This window comes from Pristiophorus japonicus, chromosome 7 (genome assembly GCF_044704955.1).
Source record: "Pristiophorus japonicus isolate sPriJap1 chromosome 7, sPriJap1.hap1, whole genome shotgun sequence".
Lineage (NCBI taxonomy): Eukaryota > Metazoa > Chordata > Chondrichthyes > Pristiophoridae > Pristiophorus > Pristiophorus japonicus.
In genome coordinates, this window is record NC_091983.1 from 247,504,854 (window position 1) to 247,523,281 (window position 18,428).

At 53.9% G+C, this 18,428-nt stretch overlaps 1 protein-coding gene across 2 annotated transcripts in view; it reads right to left on the reverse strand.

The window, feature by feature from the left end:
* Positions 1-18,428, reverse strand: part of abcc10 (ATP-binding cassette, sub-family C (CFTR/MRP), member 10) — a 136,531-nt gene that overhangs the window by 76,873 nt on the left and 41,230 nt on the right. For both annotated transcript variants that reach the window (XM_070885877.1, XM_070885876.1), the window contains exons 7-9: positions 17,623-17,700; positions 7,864-8,052; positions 1,376-1,493 (exon numbers count right to left, since the gene is read on the reverse strand). In XM_070885877.1, the coding sequence (XP_070741978.1) occupies positions 1,376-1,493; positions 7,864-8,052; positions 17,623-17,700 (385 nt within the window). The remainder of the gene's footprint in view (positions 1-1,375; positions 1,494-7,863; positions 8,053-17,622; positions 17,701-18,428) is intronic.

Consider the following 18,428-nt stretch of genomic DNA (forward strand, 5'->3'; position numbering starts at 1 on the left):
TCCACACACTGAGGGACACACTCCCCCCCCGTATCAATCCACACACTGAGGGACACACTCCCCCCGTATAAATCCACACACTGAGGGACACACTCCCCCCCCGCCCCCCCCGTATCAATCCACACACTGAGGGACACACTCCCCCCCCGTATCAATCCACACACTGAGGGACACACTCCCCGCCGTATCAATCCACACACTGAGGGACACACTCCCCCCGTATAAATCCACACACTGAGGGACACACTCCCCTTCGTATCAATCCACACAGAGGGACACACTCCCCCCCCGTATCAATCCACACACTGAGGGACACACTCCCCCCCCGTATCAATCCACACACTGAGGGACACACTCCCCCCCCCGTATCAATCCACACACTGAGGGACACACTCCCCCCGTATCAATCCACACACTGAGGGACACACTCCCCCCCCGCCCCCCCCGTATCAATCCACACACTGAGGGACACACTCCCCCCCCGTATCAATCCACACACTGAGGGACACACTCCCCCCCGTATCAATCCACACACTGAGGGACACACTCCCCCCCGTATCAATCCACACACTGAGGGACACACTCCCCTTCGTATCAATCCACACAGAGGGACACACTCCCCCCCGTATCAATCCACACACTGAGGGACACACTCCCCTTCGTATCAATCCACACAGAGGGACACACTCCCCCCCGTATCAATCCACACACTGAGGGACACACTCCCCCCCCGTATCAATCCACACACTGAGGGACACACTCCCCCCGTATCAATCCACACACTGAGGGACACACTCCACCCCGTATCAATCCACACAGAGGGACACACTCCCCCCCGTATCAATCCACACAGTGAGGGACACACTCCCCCTGTATCAATCCACACACTGAGGGACACACTCCCCCCCGTATCAATCCACACACTGAGGGACACACTCCCCCCGTATCAATCCACACACTGAGGGACACACTCCCCCCCCCCCCGTATCAATCCACACACTGAGGGACACACTCCTCACCCCCGTATCAATCCACACACTGAGGGACACACTCCCCACCCCCGTATCAATCCACACACTGAGGGACACACTTCCCACCCCCGTATCAATCCACACACTGAGGGACACACTCCACCCCCGCCCCACCCCTGTATCAATGCACACACTGAGGGACACACTCCCTCTGCCCCCCGCCCCACCCCGTATCAATCCACATACTGAGGGACACACTCCCTCCACCCTCCCCCGCCCCCCCCATATCAATCCACACACTGAGGGGTATATTCCTGCCGCCACAAGCTGCCCTGAAAAACTGATTGTGCTTCTAATAAAACGTTGCAGGTCTGCCCCCACCATGTACTCACGACGGAGCTTACCGAGGGAAGCCCATTAATTGCCGCCTGTAGAGCGATATTGAATCGTTGCTCGGTGTCGACCCATTCTTCTGATGGCTGATCCAATGAGAGAGCCACCAGTCAGACAAATTACGGGACGCTGTGGAGGAGGGAAATGTGAGAAAAGAATAAAGACTTGCATTTATATAGTGCCTTTCACGTCTACTGGACGTCTCAAAGAAGTTGACAGCCAATTGTTGGGTACCTGTAAAGCATGCACTCCCATGTTCCACCACCAGGGAACGCATCCCCTGAAGTCTCAAGGGATCCCAGCATCCCTTGGGAGCACTGTATATAAGCCGGCCCCTAAGGCCTGTTCCTCACTCTGGAGTGTCTTAATAAAGACTGAGGTCACTGTTACTTTAAACTCCCTGTGTGCAGTCTCATCTGTATTAGGAACACAATAACTGGCGACGAGTATACGAATCCAATGCAAAGATGCAGCAAACTGTGGGCATCCTGGAGAAGTTCTCAGAGGATGAGGACCGGAAGCCTATGACGAACGGCTAGACCAATACTTTGTAGCCAACGAGCTGGACGGAGAAGGAAGCGCTGCAAAAAGGAGAGCGGTCCTCCTCACAGTCTGCAGGGCACCGACCTACAGCCTCATGAAGAATCTTCTGGCTCCGGTGAAACCCACAGGTAAGTCGTATGAGGAGCTGTGTACATTGGTTCGGGAGCATCTTAACCCGAGGGAGAGCGTGCTGATGGCAAGGTATTGGTTCCACACGTGCCAGCGATCTGAAGGTCAGGAAGTGGTGAGCTACATCGCCGAGCTAAGGCGACTTGCAGGACAATGTGGGTTTCATGGTTACTTGGAGCAGATGCTCAGAGACTTTTTTGTACTGGGCATTGGCAACGAGACTATCCTACGAAAACTTGTGACTGTAGAGACACCGACCCTCAGTAAGGCCATTGCGATAGCACAGGCGTTTATGTCCACCAGTGATAACACCAAACAAATCTCTCAGCACACAAGTGCTAGCAATGTTCATAAAATAACTGGAACTGTGTTTGCGAGCATAAATGTACAGGGCAGAAACCACGAGGCTGTAACTACCAGCAGGCCCTCAGGTGACCCAGATGACTGAGTCCGCAACAAAGGATGAATGCAAGGCAATTCACACCTTGTTGGCGTTGTGGAGGCTTCCATTCAGCCTATTCATGTCGCTTCAAAGGGTATGTTTGCAAGAGCTGTGGAACAATGGGGCACCTCCAACGAGAGCTGTAAGCTCTGCAAAACCTGCTAACCACCACGTGGCAGAGGAAGATCGGTCCATGGTGGATCAAAGCAATTTCGAGCCTCAGAGGAGGCAGATGCTGAAGTACACGGGGTGCACACATTTTTGACGAAATGTCCACCTATAATGCTAAATGTAAAATTGAATGGTTTACCCGTAGCCATGGAACTGGACACTGGCGCAAGCCAATCCATCATGAGTAAAAAGATGTTTGAGAGACTGTGGTGCAACAAGGCATTCAGACCAGCCCTGAGCCCCATCCACACAAAACTGAGAACGTACACCAAAGAGCTTATCACTGTCCTGGGCAGCGCCATGGTCAAGGTCACCTACGAGGGCACGGTGCACGAACTGCCACTCTGGATTGTCCCGGGCGATGGCCCCACACTGCTTGGAAGGAGCTGGCTGGGCAAAATCCGCTGGAACTGGGATGACATCCGAGCGCTATCACATGTCGATGAGGCCTCATGTACCCAGGTTCTTACCAAATTTCCTTCCCTTTTTGAGTCAAGCATTGGAAACTTTTCCGGGGCGAAGGTGCGGATCCACTTGATCCCAGAGGCACGACCCATTCACCACAAGGCTCGACCGGTACCTCACATGATGAGGGAGAGAGTGGAAATCGAGCTGGACAGGCTGCAACTCGAGGGCATCATCTCCCCAGTGGAATTCAGCAAGTGGGCCAGCCCGATTGTTCCAGTACTCAAAAGTGATGGCACGGTCAGGATTTGCGGTGATTATAAAGTAACTATTAATCGTTTTTCGCTACAGGACCAATACCCGCTACCTAAGACAGACGACCTATTTGCAACGCTGGCAGGAGGCAAGATGTTCACCAAGCTCGACCTGACTTCGGCCTACATGACGCAGGAGCTGGAGGAGTCTTCGAAGGGCCTCACCTGCATCAACATGCACAAGGGACTGTTCATCTACAACAGATGCCCATTTGGAATTCGGTCGGTTGCAGCGATCTTCCAGAGAAACATGGAGAGCCTACTCAAGTCGGTACCATGCACGGTGGTTTTTCAGGACGACATATTGGTCACGGGTCGGGACACCGTCGAGCACCTACAAAACCTGGAGGAGGTCCTCCTGCGATTGGATCGCGTAAGGCTGCGGCTGAAGAGGTCGAAATGCTTCTTCATGGCAATAGAAGTGGAGATTTTGGGGAGAAAGGTCGCGGTGGACGGCATTCGGCCCACAGACACCAAGACAGAGGCTATCAGGAACGTGCCCAGGCCACAGAACGTCACGGAGCTGCGGTCGTTCCTGGGACTTCTCAGCTATTTTGGTAACTTCCTACCGGGGTTAAGCACCCTCTTAGAACATAAGAATTAGGAACAGTAGGCGGCCATCTAGCCCCTCGAGCCTGCTCCGCCATTCAACAAGATCATGGCTGATCTGGCCGTGGACTCAGCTCCACTTACCCGCCTGCTCCCCATAACCCTTAATTCCCTTATTGGTTAAAAATCTATCTATCTGTGATTTGAATATATTCAATGAGCTAGCCTCAACTGCTTCCTTGGGCAGAGAATTCCACAGATTCACAACCCTCTGGGAGAAGCAATTCCTTCTCAACTCGGTTTTAAATTGACTCCCCCGTATTTTGAGATTGTGTCCCCTAGTTCTAGTCTCCTCGACCAGTGGAAACAACCTCTCTGCCTCTTGCGTAAAGGTGAGAACTGGGTATGGGGAAAAAAACAAGTAATTGCTTTTGAGAAAGTAAAAAACTTTCTATGCTCCAACAAGCTGCTTGTATTGTATAACCCGTGTAAAAGACTTGTGCTAGCATGTGATGCGTCGTCGTATGGAGTTGGGTATTACAAGCTAACGTTGCGGGGAAGTTGCAACCTGTCGCCTATGCCTCCAGGAGCTTGTCTAAGGCCGAGAGGGCCTACAGCATGATTGAGAAAGAGGCAATAGCGTGTGTGTTCGGGGTAAAGAAAATGCATCAGTACCTGTTTGGCCTCAAATTTGAGCGGGAAACCGATCACAAGCTCCTCATATCCCTGTCCGCTGAAAACGAGGGGATAAATACTAATGCCTCAGCCCGCATACAAAGGTGGGCATTCGCGCTATCAGTGTATAACTATACCATCCACCACAGGCCAGGCACCGAGAACTGTGCAGATGCTCTCAGTCAGCTACCATTGTCCACCACGGGGGTGGAAATGGTGCAGCCTGCAAACTTGATGATGGTGGCGCAGCCCGCAAACTTGTTGATGGTCATGGAAGCGTTTGAAAATGATAAATCGCCTGTCACGGCCCGCCAGATTAGGACTTGGACCAGCCAAGATCCTCTGCTGTCCCTAGTAAAAAAAAAAACTGTGCACTGCATGGGAGCTGGGCCAGCATCCCCGTTGAAATGCAAGAGCTAATCAAGCCGTTCCAGTGGCAAAAGGACGAGCTGTCCATTCAGGCAGACTGCCTGTTGTGGGTTAACCGCATAGTGCTATCTAAAAAGGGCAGGGAGACGTTCATCTTGGATCTCCACAGCACACACCCAGGTATAGTAATGATGAAAGCGATAGACAGATCCCACGTGTGGTGGCCTGGTATCGACTCTGATTTAGAGTCCTGTGTACGTCAATGCAGTGTATGTGCTCAGTTGAGCAACGCGCCCAGAGAGGCACCACTAAGTTTGTGGTCCTGGCCCTCCAGACCATGGTCGAGGATCTATGTCGACTATGCGGGCCCGTTTCTCGGTAAAATGTTCCTGGTGGTGGTGGATGCTTTTTCAAAATGGATTGAATGTGAAATAATGTCGGGAAGCACTGCCACCGCCACCATTGAAAGCCTGAGGGCCATGTTTGCCACCCACGGCCTTCCTGATATACTGGTCAGTGACAACGGGCCATGTTTCACCAGTGCTGAATTTGAAGAATTCATGACCCGCAATGGGATCAAACATGTCACCTCGGCCCCGTTTACACCAGCCTCCAATGGGCAGGCAGAGCGGGCAGTACAAACCATCAAACAGAGCCTTAAATGAGTCACAGAAGGCTCACTCCAAACCCGCCTGTCCCGAGTACTGCTCAGCTACCACACGAGACCCCACTTGCTCACAGGGGTGCCCCTGGCTGAGCTACTCATGAAAAGGACATTTAAAACCAGACTCTCGCTGGTTCACCCCAACCTGCATGATCAGGTAGAGAGCAGGCGGCAGCAACAAAATGTAAACGATGGTCGCGCCACTGTGTCACGGGAAATTGATTTGAATGACCCTGTGTAAGTGCTAAGCTATGGATATGGTCCCAAGTGGATCGCGGGCACGGTGATAGCTAAAGAAGGGAGTAGGGTGTTTGTAGTCAAACTAGACAATGGACAAATTTGCAGAAAGCACCTGGACCAAACGAGGCTGCGGTTCACAGACTGCCCTGAACAACCCACAGCAGACACCACCTTTTTCGAGCCCACAACACACAGCCAAAGGATCAACGACACCACCCCGGACCAGACCAGGAAATTGAACCCATCACGCCCAACAGCCCAGTAAGGCCAGGCTCACCCAGCAGCCTTGCAGGGCCAACAACACGCCAGCCCAGCGAGGGCACAGCCAACACACCAGAACAGACATTTGTACTGAGGTGGTCCACCAGGGAAAGAAAGGCTCCCGACTGCCTCACCTTGTAAATAGTTTTCACTTTGAATTTGGGGGGGGGGGGCGGGGGGGCAGTGATGTTGTGTATCTGTAAAGCATGCACTCCCATGTTCTCCACCAGGAAGCGCATCCCCTGAAGTCCCAAGGGATCCCAGCATCCCTTGGGAGCACTGTATATAAGCCGGCCCCCTAAGGCCTGTTCCTCACTCTGGAGTGTCTTAATAAAGACTGAGGTCACTGTAACTTTAACCTCCCTGTGTGCAGTCTCATCTGTGTTAGAAACACAATACCAATGAAGTACTTCTGAAATTAGTCACTGTTGTAATGTCGGATATTAAAGCAGCAAACTTGCGCACAGCAAGCTCCCACTCACAGCAATGTGATAATGACCAGATAATCTGTTTAGTGATTTTGATCGAGTGATATATATTGGCCAAGACACCACTGGTAACTCTCCTGCTCTTTTTTGAAATAGTGCCGTGGGATCTTTTACGTCCCCCCTTGGTTTAAAGTCTCATCCAAAAAACTGCACCAGCAGCCTCCGACAGTGCCGCGCTCCTTCAGTACTGTCCATCTGACAGTGCACTGGAGTGTCAGCCTAGACCTTGTCTGTAGTGCCACATGGAAGGAGAGAGGCAGAGATTCTAGAGATTTCCTATGCATCATAAATGGATGGCAACAGTCCCCAAGCCACTATCGTGTACCTTGGAGACTGGGGTCAATGTAGCCTGGCACAGCCCGTGGGGAGGTTAGCCATCTACCCTCAGTTGTTGTAAGTGGCAGAGAGTGACCCATAAGGGGCGACAGGTGAAGGAACCTTTTGCTCAGCCCCGTGGTGAGCACACGCTGAGGTTAACACTCCTCGACCAGGAGACTCTCAGACTTCAGTGATACCTATCATACAGAAAATCGAATCACCTCGGGGCGAGGCGTCAGGTTCGTGCCCCCGAACATCCTCGCCGAGAGGGCAGAGCTGTCTGAGGGCCGAATGCTCCCCAATCCATCGCGCCAGCACAGAACATGAACAGGGAAACAACAGATGAACACACACTTTAAAAGGGTTTTCTCTGCTGAGGGTGCTGACTGTTGATGTGCTCACAGCCAATGTCCACCCCAGGGAACCCATGCAGCTGGCTTGCCGGCTTCTCTATACAAGGCATGGTATTTTGAATGGCCACGTGGTGCCAAAATTAATTATAGGGAACACTGCTCACGGCTACCTCACCCCAGCAGTCATTCATCACGTGTAAGCTCCCACGAGCAATCATGTCAGCATATTATTGAACAGTGTGGGGCATCACAACAAGAGTCCAATCAGGTCCTCACTTAACACACGTGCGCATTGCAGCAGGGCCTTATTGGATAAGGATCAGCATCGCGAACCAAGGATGGTGAGGCCAATTGCTGTGTCAGCACGAGCCCAGGATGGAAGCTGGAACCTCCAATTCTGTACGACTTAGCACCACATTCAGCAGTTTATTACCCATCAAGACAGAACTTTCCACCGAGGCCACAGCCAAGATCAGACACTAGTGTGTGGGGAAATGTGGGAATGAGCCGCTCATCCATGACGACCCACTGCACTTTTCCTTTTACATTTTCCCCAGGCTGACAGCCAGATGCTTTACCTTGCATTAGGAATAGACAGAGGAGCACGAGAAACGCCAGCCATTTGCCAACCGATTGCCAGTAGGATCGATACACATGCAGTGCCACTGTTCCCACCTTCTTCTCCTCCTCGGTCCCAAATTTGACCTCCATTTTATCAACTGGCTTCTCCTCCTCCTTCACCTCCTCCTCCGGGCTCTTTAACTGAGCTGAGTTGGAAGAAGACCGACACAGTGAGCACAAAGCAGACACTGTACATCTCAAATGCTAATCAAAAATCAAACCCACGCAAGTCCCATTCTCCGCCCGCGCTGCCCTCTCCAAACCAAGTCCCTCCACCGCCAGACATGGTCTCTGTTGTACACTTGGTCTTGTGCTCAGCCCAACCCTTCACCTCCCTCAGTCTTTCCTTTCCTTCCTCCGACAATCTTTGGGTGTTTAAAGCCCAAGCTTAGTGTCAGCTGTCACAACTCAATACATCTTCTCTCCTGCCCGTTTCAGCCTTGGCACTGCCCTGCACTATGGTCCTTCAGGCAGTTGGCTCAATTTTAAAATTCAGCAACAAGTCAGGACCTTCAGGGATAAGGTGCTCCCCTACGATGTACATATTATATGCAGTGTATTTGAAGGGAGGTTCCAAACTATGGATTCCATGTTATCAAACCCTCTCTTTAACGCTATGTGTTTCAAGTTTTATGTTAGAAAATCAGCAACAAGTCGGGACGCTCAGAGATAAGATGTGATAAGGTGTCTAGTTTCTATTCTGGCTTATCTCAGCCATGAGACCCACCTCCTGCTCCCTCAATCCCATTCCCATTAAATTCCTGATCACCCAACCCTGCCTTCCTTGCTCCCATACTAGCCGAAAATGTAAATGGCTCCTTCTCCTCTGGCAGTGTCCCCCGATCTTTTAAAACTGTTGTCATCACCACCTCCTTCAGACACTGTTTCTGCTCCTTCACAGCACTGCCATTGCTCAAATCAAAGTCAAGAGCAAGCCTCGAACATCGGGCTGTAGCCAGAGCATCTTCAGCAATGGCTTCTCCATCCAACACCTACACCCCTAGCTATGGAGTCCCCCAACAATCATTCTCGCCCCTTCCTCTTCATCATCTCTATGCTGCCCCTTGATGACGTATCACAAGATTTAGATTAGCTATGGAAAAGGACAGGGAGCAATCTCGAGTAAAAATACTTATTGGAGGAAAGCCAATTTCAGTGGGTTGAGAATGGAGCTGGCCCGGGTAAGTTGGAATCAAAGATTGGCAGGCAAAACTGTAATCAAACAATGGGCTGCCTTTAAAGAGGAGACGGTTCAGGTACAGTCAAGGTACATTCCCACAAGGGGGAAAGGTAGGGCAATCAAAGCCAGAGCTCCTGGATGATGAAAGAGATAGAAAGTAAGATGAAGCAGAAAAAGAGGGTGTATGACAGATGTCAGGTTGAGAATACAAGTGGGAGCCAGGCTGAATATAGAAAGTTCAGAGGGGAAGTGAAAAAGTAAATAAGGAGGCAAAGAGAGAGTATGAGAATAGACTGGCTGCTAACATAAAAGGGAATCCAAAAAAGTCTTCTATAAGCATATCGGTCCAAGTTTTTTTTAGAGCAACTAGTTTAGTTTGGAGTATCTTAGAAATCGCAATTCTCGGCATTTAGTTTGCTCCAGTTCTCGGGAGTTAGTTTAGTTTCTTTTTAGTTCAGTTTTTGTTTTTCAAAAGGGGGTGTGTCCAGCCACTTAAGCCTGTTTTGCAAGTTTAGGCAGCGAAAACTTACTTAGAATGGAGTAAGTGTCCAATTTTGTAAGTTCTGAAAAACCTGACCTAGAGTTAAGTTCAGTGCAAGCACAGCCAGAGACTGGGGGTGGGAAACATTAAACACAAAGGACTAAAGCATTAAACACATCACTTAAAATGGCCAAAAGCCTCTTGCGATGATATTTTGCCTTATATCTGCTGAGTAAGGACAGTTGTTTCTCTTTTTATAAATAAGCAAGTGTAGGCTCCCGGCTGAGGCAGACACATCAAGATCAACAGGAGGGAAGGTGTTTCTGTCAGCCTCTCCATGTCTCTGTCAGTGAGGGGGTGGGGGGAGAGCAGGGAGGAGGGGGGAGGGAGGAGGGGGGAGAGGCTGAACGTAGGGGAGAGGCTGAACACGGGGGAGGGGGGGAAGTGAGGCTGAACGTGGGGGGGGGGGATGAACGGAGGCTGAACGTGGGGGTGGGGGGTGTGAACAGAGGCTGAAAGTGGAGGGGAGAGGGTGTGAACGGAGGCTGAACATGGGGGGCGAACGGAGGCTGAACATGGGGGGGTGAACGGAGGCTGAAAGTGGAGGGGGGGCGAACGGAGGCTGAAAGTGGAGGGGGGGCGAACGGAGGCTGAAAGTGGAGGGGGGGGAACGGAGGCTGAACATGGGGGGGGGCGAACGGAGGCTGAAAGTGGAGGGGGGGAACGGAGGCTGAACATGGGGGGGGGCGAACGGAGGCTGAAAGTGGAGGGGGGGGAACGGAGGCTGAACATGGGGGGGGCGAACGGAGGCTGAACATGGGGGGGAACGGAGGCTGAACATGGGGGGGGAACGGAGGCTGAACATGGGGGGGGAACGGAGGCTGAAAGTGGAGGGGGGGGAACGGAGGCTGAACATGGGGGGGGGCGAACGGAGGCTGAACATGGGGGGGGAACGGAGGCTGAACATGGGGGGGGAACGGAGGCTGAACATGGGGGGGGAACGGAGGCTGAAAGTGGAGGGGGGGGAACGGAGGCTGAAAGTGGAGGGGGGGGAACGGAGGCTGAACATGGGGGGCGAACGGAGGCTGAACATGGGGGGCGGAACGGAGGCTGAACATGGGGGGGGAACGGAGGCTGAACATGGGGGGGCGAACGGAGGCTGAACATGGGGGGCGAACGGAGGCTGAACATGGGGGGGGCGAACGGAGGCTGAACATGGGGGGGGCGAACGGAGGCTGAACATGGGGGGGCGAACGGAGGCTGAACATGGGGGGCGAACGGAGGCTGAACATGGGGGGGGAACGGAGGCTGAACATGGGGGGGGCGAACGGAGGCTGAACATGGGGGGGGGAACGGAGGCTGAACATGGGGGGGGGAACGGAGGCTGAAAGTGGAGGGGGGGGGCGAACGGAGGCTGAAAGTGGAGGGGGGGGCGAACGGAGGCTGAAAGTGGAGGGGGGGCGAACGGAGGCTGAAAGTGGAGGGGGGGGAACGGAGGCTGAACATGGGGGGGAAAACGGAGGCTGAAAATGGGGGGGGGCGAACGGAGGCTGAAAGTGGGGGGGGGGAACGGAGGCTGAAAGTGGGGGGGGAACGGAGGCTGAACATGGGGGGGGAACGGAGGCTGAACATGGGGAGGGAACGGAGGCTGAACATGGGGGGGGAACGGAGGCTGAACATGGGGGGGGAACGGAGGCTGAACATGGGGGAGGGAACGGAGGCTGAACATGGGGGGGGAACGGAGGCTGAACATGGGGGGGGCGAACGGAGGCTGAAAGTGGGGGGGGGAACGGAGGCTGAACATGGGGGGGGGAACGGAGGCTGAAAGTGGGGGGGGGGAACGGAGGCTGAACATGGGGGGGGAACGGAGGCTGAAAGTGGGGGGGGGAACGGAGGCTGAACATGGGGGGGGGAACGGAGGCTGAAAGTGGAGGGGGGGGGCGAACGGAGGCTGAAAGTGGAGGGGGGGGGCGAACGGAGGCTTGAAAGTGGAGGGGGGGGGGGGCGAACGGAGGCTGAAAGTGGAGGGGGGGGCGAACGGAGGCTGAAAGTGGAGGGGGGGGGGCGAACGGAGGCTGAAAGTGGAGGGGGGGGCGAACGGAGGCTGAAAGTGGAGGGGGGGGCGAACGGAGGCTGAAAGTGGAGGGGGGGGCGAACGGAGGCTGAAAGTGGAGGGGGGGGGGCGAACGGAGGCTGAAAGTGGAGGGGGGGGCGAACGGAGGCTGAAAGTGGAGGGGGGGGGAACGGAGGCTGAACGTGGGGGGGGGGAACGGAGGCTGAACATGGGGAGGGGAACGGAGGCTGAACGTGGGGGGGGGAACGGAGGCTGAACATGGGGGGGGAACGGAGGCTGAACATGGGGGGGGGAACGGAGGCTGAACATGGGGGGGGGAACGGAGGCTGAACATGGGGGGGGGAACGGAGGCTGAACATGGGGGGGGGAACGGAGGCTGAACATGGGGGGGGGGAACGGAGGCTGAACGCGGGGGGGGGGAACGGAGGCTGAACACGGGGGGGGAACGGAGGCTGAACACGGGGGGGGGAACGGAGGGCGAACGGAGGCTGAAAGTGGAGGGGGGGGAACGGAGGCTGAACATGGGGGGGAACGGAGGCTGAACATGGGGGGGGAACGGAGGCTGAACATGGGGGGGGGAACGGAGGGCGAACGGAGGCTGAAAGTGGAGGGGGGGGAACGGAGGCTGAACATGGGGGGGGAACGGAGGCTGAACATGGGGGGGGAACGGAGGCTGAACATGGGGGGGGGGAACGGAGGCTGAACGCGGGGGGGGGGAACGGAGGCTGAACACGGGGGGGGGAACGGAGGCTGAACACGGGGGGGGAACGGAGGCTGAACACGGGGGGGGAACGGAGGCTGAACACGGGGGGGGGGGGAACGGAGGCTGAACGTGGGCAGGGAACGGAGGCTGAACGCGGGGGGGGGGAACGGAGGCTGAACACGGGGGGGGGAACGGAGGCTGAACACGGGGGGGGGGGGGAACGGAGGCTGAACGTGGGGAGGGAACGGAGGCTGAAAGTGGAGGGGGGGGAACGGAGGCTGAACGCGGGGGGGGGAACGGAGGCTGAACGTGGGGGGGGGGGGGAAACGGAGGCTGAACGTGGGGAGGGAACGGAGACTGAAAGTGGAGGGGGGGGAACGGAGGCTGAACACGGGGGGGAACGGAGGCTGAACGTGTGGGGGGGGGGAACGGAGGCTGAACGCGGGGGGGGGGAACGGAGGCTGAACATGGGGGGGGGGGGGAACGGAGGCTGAACGTGGGGGGAGGGGAATGGAGGCTGAACATGGGGGGGGGGAACGGAGGCTGAACGCGGGAGGGGGGCGGGTGAGGCTGAACGTGCAAGGGGGGGAAACGGAGGCTGAACGCGGGGGGGGGGGCGGGTGAGGCTGAACGCGGGGGGGGGGCGGGTGAGGCTGAACGTGCAATGGGGGGGAAACGGAGGCTGAACGCGGGGGGGGGGGCGGGTGAGGCTGAACGTGCGGGGGGGGGGGGGAATGTTGGCTGAACATGGGAGGGGGAGGAACGGAGGCTGAACGCGGGGGAGGGGGGGGTGAGGCTGAACGCCGGGGGAGGGGGGGGTGAGGCTGAACGCCGGGGGGGGGGGGGGAAACGGAGGCTGAACGTGGGGGGGCGCAGGTGAGGCTGAACGAGGAGGGAGACATAAAGGTTCAGGGAGGGAGCTACAGAGCTTAGAACCTCGGCAGCTGAAGGCACGGATGCAATGAAAATTGGGGATGTTAAGGAGGCTAGAATTGGAGGGGGCTGGAGGAGGTTACAGAAATAGGGAGGGATGAGGCCATGGAGGGATTTGAACACAAACCGTAATGCAGATCCATCTCCATATGAATACGTCACTGTCATTGTCATTGTAAAGTGTAACTTAATTGAAGTAATTTGTCACTGCAGAGTTTACCTAGCCTGTACACAGCCTGATTGTGCTCTGTATCAGCTCTGTATCCCATTCATTTATGTTTGAAGGCCAGACTCATCCATTTCAAGATGTTGCTGGCAAGGTATCTGTATGCAGCTGTACCTCTCAAACAATGGAACTTGCCAATTGCTCATTTAATACCTCATTCAGCCTGCAGCCCCCCCACCCCCCCCCCATCCAGTGCACTTTGTGGTTAATGTGTATATTTTGAGAGTTTTATGTTTAAAGTGCATTGCCAATTGTACTATTTATTATTTGCAGGCTTTATGAAACATTAGAACAAAATAATCCCTTAAAATGTGCTGCCAGTAAATACGCTTCATAGAGTAACGAAAGCAGAGACCACACATTACAACTGTAGGCTCTGTCACAGTGGCAACTGTATCTTTACACTTTTACATGCTATGAACGCGGCAGTGGGCCTGCAGAGCGCCAGGTGGAGGGGGGGAGGAAGGGACTGACCCGATTCTACTGCGCAGGCAATCCCGATCCTACTGCACATGTCCAGCGTCCCGGCACTGTTTCCAGCACAGGACGCTGGCTCCGCCCACAGACCCAGCCGCCACACCACACCAGCAGCTTGAAGGCCTGGGACAGTGGCCAGAATCAGGCCGAAGATTTTTGCCGCACTTCCAAGCGTGGAAAACTGGCTCACCTCTGGCAAGTACGCCAGAAATCTCTCGTGGCCAAAATTGAGCCCATAAATAGTAGGTAGTCAGAGGAGGGGTGAGGCCGATTAAGAACCAAATTGAAGACCTATGCATGGAGGCAGAGGGCATGGCTGAGGTATTAAATGAGTACTTTGCATCTGTCTTCACCAAGGAAGACGATGCTGCCAAAATCATAGTGAAAGAGGAGGTAGTTGAGATACTGGATGGGATAAAAATTGAGAAGGAGCAGGTACTAGAAAGGCTGGCTGTACTTAAAGTTCATCAGTCACCAGGACCAGATGGGAAGCATCCTAGGATGCTGAGGGAAGTAAAGGTGGAAATTGCGGAGGTACTGGCCATAATCTTCCAATCCTCCTTGGATACAGGGCTGGTACCAGAGGACTGGGTAATTGCAAATATTACACCCCTGTTCAAAAAAGGGTGTAAGGATAAACCCAGCAACTACAGGCCAGTCAGTTTAACCTCGGTAGTGGGAAAGCTCTTAAAATCTGGGACAAAATTAACTGTCACTTGGACAAGTGTGGATTCATTAAGGAAAGCCAGCACGGATTTGTTAAAGGCAAATCGTGTTTAACTAACTTGATCGAGTTTTTTGATGAGGTAACAGAGGGTTGACACGTGGCAGATGAAATTTAATGCAGAAAAATGCGAAGTGATACATTTTGGTAGGAAGAACAAGGAGAGGCAATATAAACTAAAGGGTACAATCCTAAAGGGAGTGCAGGAACAGAGAAACCTGGGGTACATGTGCACAAATCACTGAAGGTGGTAGGGTAGGTTGAGAAAGCAGTTAAAAAAGCTTACGGAATCCTAGGCTTCATAAATAGAAGCATAGAGTACAAAAAGCAAGGAAGTTATGATGAACCTTTATAAAACACTGGTTTGGCCTCAACTGGAATAGTGTGTCCAATTCTGGCCCAATTGTGTCCTAAATACTTCCTTCCTCACTATGTTTATTTCATCTAATATTACACACTCCTCCACCCTAATTGCAATGTCTGCATCGCTCCGCTCTTTTGTGAAAACAGACACAAAGTATTCATTAAGAACCATACTCATGTCATCCGCCTCCACACACAGATTACCTTTATGATCTCCAATAGGCCTTACTCTTTCTTTACATATCCTCTTGCTCTTAATGTATTTATTAAACATCTTTGGGTTTTCCCTGATTTTACTTGCCAAATGTTTTTCATGCTCTCTCTTTGCTTTCCGAATTTCCTTTTTAATTGCACCCCTGCACTTTCTATACTCGAGAGATTCTGCAGTATTGAGCCCTCGGTATCTGTTAATAAGCCTCCCTTTTTTTCTTTACCCTACCCTGTATGTCCCTCGCCATCCAGGGGGTTCTGAATTTGTTAGTCCCACCCTTTCTCTTTAAGGGAATATACTTGCTCTGTACACTCAAGATCTGCTCCTTGAATGTTTGACACTGATTTACTTTGTGGCTAAATCCCATCTCAGCTTAGCAAAATTAGCTTTTCCTCCAATGGAGAACTTTTATTCCTGATCTATCTTTGGCCTTTTCCATAACTACCTTATATCTAACTGAATTATGATCACTAGCATCAAAATGCTCTCCCACTGATACCCAGCTTCATTCTCTAAAACTAAGTCCAGCCCCCTCCCTTGTTGGGCTTGTTACATCCTGGCTAAAAAAATTCTCCAGAATGCATTTTCAAAATTCCGCACCCTCTGTACCTTTCACACTAATTTTATCCCAGTTAATATTATTGTAGTTGAAATCCTGCCCTATAGCTTCTGCACTTCTCAGACATTTGCCTACGTATTTGCTCTTCTATCTCCCTCCCAGCAGTGTGATCGCCCCTTTTTTGTTCTTCAATTCAACCCATATGGCCTTGTTTGATGACCCCTCTAACATATCATCCCTTCGCACAGCTGTAATTGTTTCTTTAATTAATACTGTGACCCCCCCCCTCTCTATCCCGTCTGAAAACCCTGTAACCAGGAATGTTGAGCTGCCATACCTGCCCCTCTTTCAGCCATGTCTCAGTAATAGTTATAATATCGTACTCCCAAGTGTCTATCTGTGCTCTCAGCTCATCTGCCTTATTTCCTAGACTCCTTCCATTGAAGTATGTAGCATTTAGCAGTGCAAACTCCCTTGTTGTCTATTTTCTAGCCCTTGTTTCCTCTGTTTTCCAAATTCACTTTCTACTCTTCTGCTTTCCAATTTCAGCTTTGCTTCTCTCCCTTCTGAATCTGTTTTCAGGTTCCCACCCCCTGCCAAGTTAGTTTAACCCCCCCCCCCCCCGCCCACGAGGATATTGGTCCCAGCTCTGCTGAGGTGCAACCCGTCCGGCTTGTACAGGTCCCAATGCCCCAGGAATCTGAAGCCCTCCCTCCTGCACCATCTCTGCAGCCACACATTCACCTGCTCTATCCTCCTATTTCTGTACTCAACAGCACTTGGTACCGGGACTAATCCGGAATGGAGGGTTACGTTGATAGATTTAGATGAGGAAAGACGGGAGGAGGCTCGAGTGGAGTATAAACGCCAGCATGGACTGGTTGGGCTGAATGTTTTTGTGCCGTATATCCGATGTAATCCGATGTAAAAGACTGCTTGTTTGATGTCTATTGTTGGATGAGCGGTAAGGCTTTGTCATTTAATCTCTCCTGCCTTCCACCCTATCACAGAGCTTCCTCTTCCTTCCCCTTCCCTGCCCCTGCACTTGCTTAAAACCCTGTTATCCCTGTTTTTCTGCTTTTATTTCAGATGAGACCATGTAGGTTGGCACGATGACCTGATGCTGCAGATTTCAATGTCAAGGGGTGTTGTGATTCATCCAGTGCAGCTGTGAGGAATCCGATCACTTGTTGGATGTGGGTGTAGTGCAACTTTCCAGCCTGCAGGGGGAGCGGGTAAGGTGACAACCTCCCCCGCCCTCCTAGCTGTGGGATAGATTGCAAAGAGCATTACCAACTTCTTCTCCCCAGCTAGCCCTCATCACCCGAGACCAACTCACTCAGCACAGACTGGTCGAAATGGCTCAGTAACGTACCAGGTGATGAATTTGCCAAATGAATTATCAGTGTGTTTTACGCTCCCTCACTGACCCCCTCAGTTTATCTTGTGCCCCATAACCAGAAAGTGAGTGAAGGCAATCGGCCCGTTTGCAGATACCTGCCGGGGCTCCTCGTGCACTTGCTGGGAGATGTGCAAGTGAGACACAGGCTGACTCACAGTCCCAGTCTCCTCCATTCTCGGAGAAGGCACAGCTGAGCTGAAGTTCTCAATACAAGAGGAATTAGTGCACAACATGTGCCTATCAATCCATGTTGCATAAACCCACAGTGCCTTTGGGATACTGTTAAGTCCCTTTATCAGTATGTCCAGCGGCACCGGCCCAGGCCAGCTCCTTTTGTTAGCAGGGATCCTGCTCTCTAGTGCTTGGCAGTGGAGTTCACTTACCGGCAGCTTGCTTTATGGAACTCTTTTTTTTTGTTCTTGGGTAAGCTTCCATCAGCGGAAGGATTTGATCAGGAGAACCTGCACATGCAAAGAGGAAAAGAAGTCAATAGGGGGGACCCCGGGCCCGGCGATAGGGGGAACCCCGGGCCCGGCGATAGGGGGAACCACGGGCCCGGCGATAGGGGGGACCACGGGCCCGGCGATAGGGGGGACCACGGGCCCGGCGATAGGGGGGACCACGGGCCCGGCGATAGGGGGGACCACGGGCCCGGCGATAGGGGGGACCACGGGCCCGGCGATAGGGGGGACCACGGGCCCGGCGATAGGGGGGACCACGGGCCCGGCGATAGGGGGGACCACGGGCCCGGCGATAGGGGGAACCACGGGCCCGGCGATAGGGGGGACCACGGGCCCGGCGATCGGGGGAACCCCGGCCCCGGCGATAGGGGGGACCACGGGCCCGGCGATAGGGGGGACCACGGGCCCGGCGTTAGGGGGGACCACGGGCCCGGCGATAGGGGGGACCACGGGCCCGGCGATAGGGGGAACCCCGGGCCCGGCGATAGGGGGGACCACGGCCCCGGCGATAGGGGGGAGCACGGGCCCGGCGATAGGGGGGACCACGGGCCCGGCGATAGGGGGGACACCGGGCCCGGCGATAGGGGGGACACCGGGCCCGGCGATAGGGGGGACCACGGCCCCGGCGATAGGGGGGACCACGGGCCCGGCGATAGGGGGGCCCACGGGCCCGGCGATAGGGGGGACCACGGGCCCGGCGATAGAGGGGAACCACGGGGAAGCCGGGT